We start from the raw sequence: 3,240 nt of genomic DNA on the forward strand, positions 1-3,240 counted from the left end.
GATAGATAGATAGATAGATAGATAGATAGATAGATAGATAGATAGATTGATCGATCGATCGATCCTGATGTATTAGATGACTCTAACAAATAAAATTAATGTTGCAGGAAGACTCATGCACAGTAAATATTGATTTTTTTTTTTTTAGCAAATACATTCTAAAAACAGATGTATAAGAGGATGTAGGATGAAAGGGCCCTTGTTTCCTTGTCCCTGTTTTCATCTTTATTAGAAAACCTAGAATAAATGTATCAAGTAAGTGGACGTCTCTGCTTTTGGAAGATACACGGAAAGCTTAAGAGCTTGGTGTTAGTGTGCAGTAAAGGTTTGTGTTGTGTTCTGACTCACTGTCCAGCCTCCTCCGTCAGTGGTCATGTCACAGTAGACCTGGAAGCCGGTAGGGTGGTGAAGAGGAAACACGGAGTAGATGCCGTCTTCTCTCTGACCACTGGCAAATAGATCACCACAGTCACGGGGGCGTGAGCCTTAGAAAGGATTAAAACAAAGGAATATTAATGAGGACCACGTGGCTATTAAAATGAAACAATGCTGTTTCACTGGACCTTCTGTATATGGCTAGATGCTAAGGAGACATTCAGGAACAGAGAACAAAAAAAATCTACTCTGATCAATGAAATTAGTATTCCTTTACGCAATGCATATTGCCAATTGAATTGCAAGCCAGTTTTAAGCAAGGAACTTGCATAGATTTTAGTGCTTAGATTATGTGTTGAAAATGACCCTCATCTACTACTGCACCTAAATTTAGCTCAACACTTACAAACTATACTGAATTAGATACAGTTTTGTTGATGCTTTAAAAAAATAGTTATGGAAACCATCTTGTATCTACTTGGTTTCAAAAGTTAATTAGTTGTAGATGTGCATTCAACTTCTATTTTTGGAGCATTTCAATGGAAATCATTCAGTAGTAATGGGATATTTTGCTAACAAACATACAGGGCAGACTACAAAAGTTTATAGCAAAGTTTTTTTTTTTTTTCAAAAGGAGCAAAAGATCTGTAAGTGCTCAAATAATAGAATGAGGATAGGTCTGAGATCCTTTCACACTGACTTTTACCTCATTAACAGTAAGATTAGCTAAGTAGCTAACAGCAATTTTTTTTTTTTTTTTATCAATTAGCTTTGTCCACTTTGAATCTGGTTCATAGCAAAAGTTGATCGGGGGTAGATGTTTCTCCAACAAATATATGAGTTTCAATAACACCCATCATGCAGTTCATGAGATATTTTGCTAACAGACAGCGCTGACTTAAAATATTAATGCAATGTGTTTTTTTTATGTCTAGCACAATCCATTAATGCTCATATATATATATAACCTCAACAAGAAGTGCACACATAGGAAATAGAGATGAGATGTATCGTGACTGATACATTGCATAAAAAAGCAACGCATAGCAGTAAATGGAGCAAAGACAAAATAACCCACCAAAAAGTCAGAAAAGTGTAAGTAACAGTTAAGCCAGAGAATCACAAAAATGAAACAGCGATGCAGAAGCAGAAGAAGCATATATAAAAGTTAAAGTTGAGTAAAAAAAAAAAACAAGTTAAAAAAAACAAGAGCAAAAGATATACAGAAAAGAAGAATGAGAACATATGAGTGAGACGATCCACACAGAACAGTCTGAGGGATAGAAGAGACTGTATAGTGGGCAGAATTCAAGAAGAGATGGTGAAGAGAAGATGCGACAGTGACAGACAGCGCTCGTAGGCTGGAGACGAGTGGAACAGTGGCATCCTTGTCTGCGGCTATGAAACTCTTCAAACCCAAGGGATACAAAACCAATTCCCAAGGAACCAAGAAAGGAACTCTGTGATGAGAACACCGTTATAGATTATGCATGCAGACTTCACAGGGTCAAACCCCGGAATCTGAAATGGTTGAGCGAGTTCTTTAAAAGGCAATACAAAGCTTTTTTTTTTTTTTTCAGCCCCTACAAGATATGAATCGCTTGTCTCCCGTGAAGATTTTTTTTTTTCTTTCAGTTTCTCAGCGTAGCGCTTAACTAATAAGTTTTACCTTTCATCTTCGTCACACATAAATGGTAACATCTCCCAGCCCTCCTTTTCATCACAGGAAGATGAAGCTGTCTATGGTGCATTAAAAAAGAGACTGCTGTCATTATTAAGGGGTGCCAGTGCATATGCACCAAAGGGCCCCTCATTGCTAGTTGGCTGTTAATCTTTCGTTTCCGTCACATCATGTTCAATTTGCCACTCCTGCTGTAGCTTTGGAAAAAATCTATGCAAAAAAGCTTGATCAGAAATAGAGTGCTAGGACTTCTGGTAGCAATATTTCATTTCATGTATCTGAGCTCAATATTTTTGATCTTTTTAGCTTGTCATATCTCCTAAATAAAACTCTGAAGACAAGGGGTGTCCAATTCTGGTCTGTAAGGGCCAATATTCTGCATGTTTTACAGAATAGTAATGGCTGAATTACCTATTTATGTTATGCAGAGGCATTTTAATAACACATTAATTCAAATCAGGTGGGTTGGAGGAGAGAAACATCTAAAATATTCTGGACAGTGCCTCTAGGGGACCTCATATTGTGCTTAACCACAGTTCAAACCCTACCTATACAATTATTTTACATATTGGCTCAATTTATATGTTTATACACTTTATATATAAACAAATGGGATCTGTGTCAACCTAGATTAAAGTAAAAGCCACAAAATGCTCAAGAAACAAGATGCTATGTTGGGATTTTTGTAGTAGCTGCATTGACATTCTTCAAAATCCCTTAAAAGATTGATTTGCTTGGGAGTTTGAAATTTTATCCATATACTTTTCGTTGTAAAAGAGAAGAACATCTAATCTAATATCTAATTTATGTTTAATTCCTCTGCTTCACATTGCTAATATTGCACATGGTTTTCAATGTAAGTGACTACTAAAGGTTTTGTTTTGAAATCTATACAATTAAAGCAAATCTACTTTGTATGGTTTCACTCAGAAAATGCAGCTTGGCTATAGCAATTGTTCCACTTAGATCGACTAGAATTTGTACTTTTCTGTTTGGTTGTTTTGTCCAGAACACTACAATTTATATTTTTGGGGGAAATGCATGTTCATCTTCAGTAGGAAGTCTCACTAGGCAAACGTTACATCCACACCTTCACAGGCACAGCAAATTAGGACAATTAGCACTTTGACAACTACTCACCATTAACAGAATCAGTGGAGATGAATGATGCCAAAACTATATGT

The 3,240-nt window shown here is 36.1% G+C and overlaps 1 protein-coding gene across 1 annotated transcript in view; it reads right to left on the reverse strand.

Moving 5' to 3' along the window:
• Window positions 1–277: 277 nt before the first annotated feature.
• Window positions 278–3,240, reverse strand: part of LOC119425185 (fibrinogen C domain-containing protein 1) — a 120,040-nt gene continuing 117,077 nt past the window's right edge. Inside the window, exon 4 of the mRNA XM_037692722.1 lies at window positions 278–485. Within this exon, the coding sequence (XP_037548650.1) occupies window positions 310–485 (176 nt within the window). The 3' untranslated portion in view covers window positions 278–309. The remainder of the gene's footprint in view (window positions 486–3,240) is intronic.

This window comes from Nematolebias whitei, chromosome 18 (assembly GCF_014905685.2).
Source record: "Nematolebias whitei isolate Nwh7 chromosome 18, NemWhi1, whole genome shotgun sequence".
Lineage (NCBI taxonomy): Eukaryota > Metazoa > Chordata > Actinopteri > Cyprinodontiformes > Rivulidae > Nematolebias > Nematolebias whitei.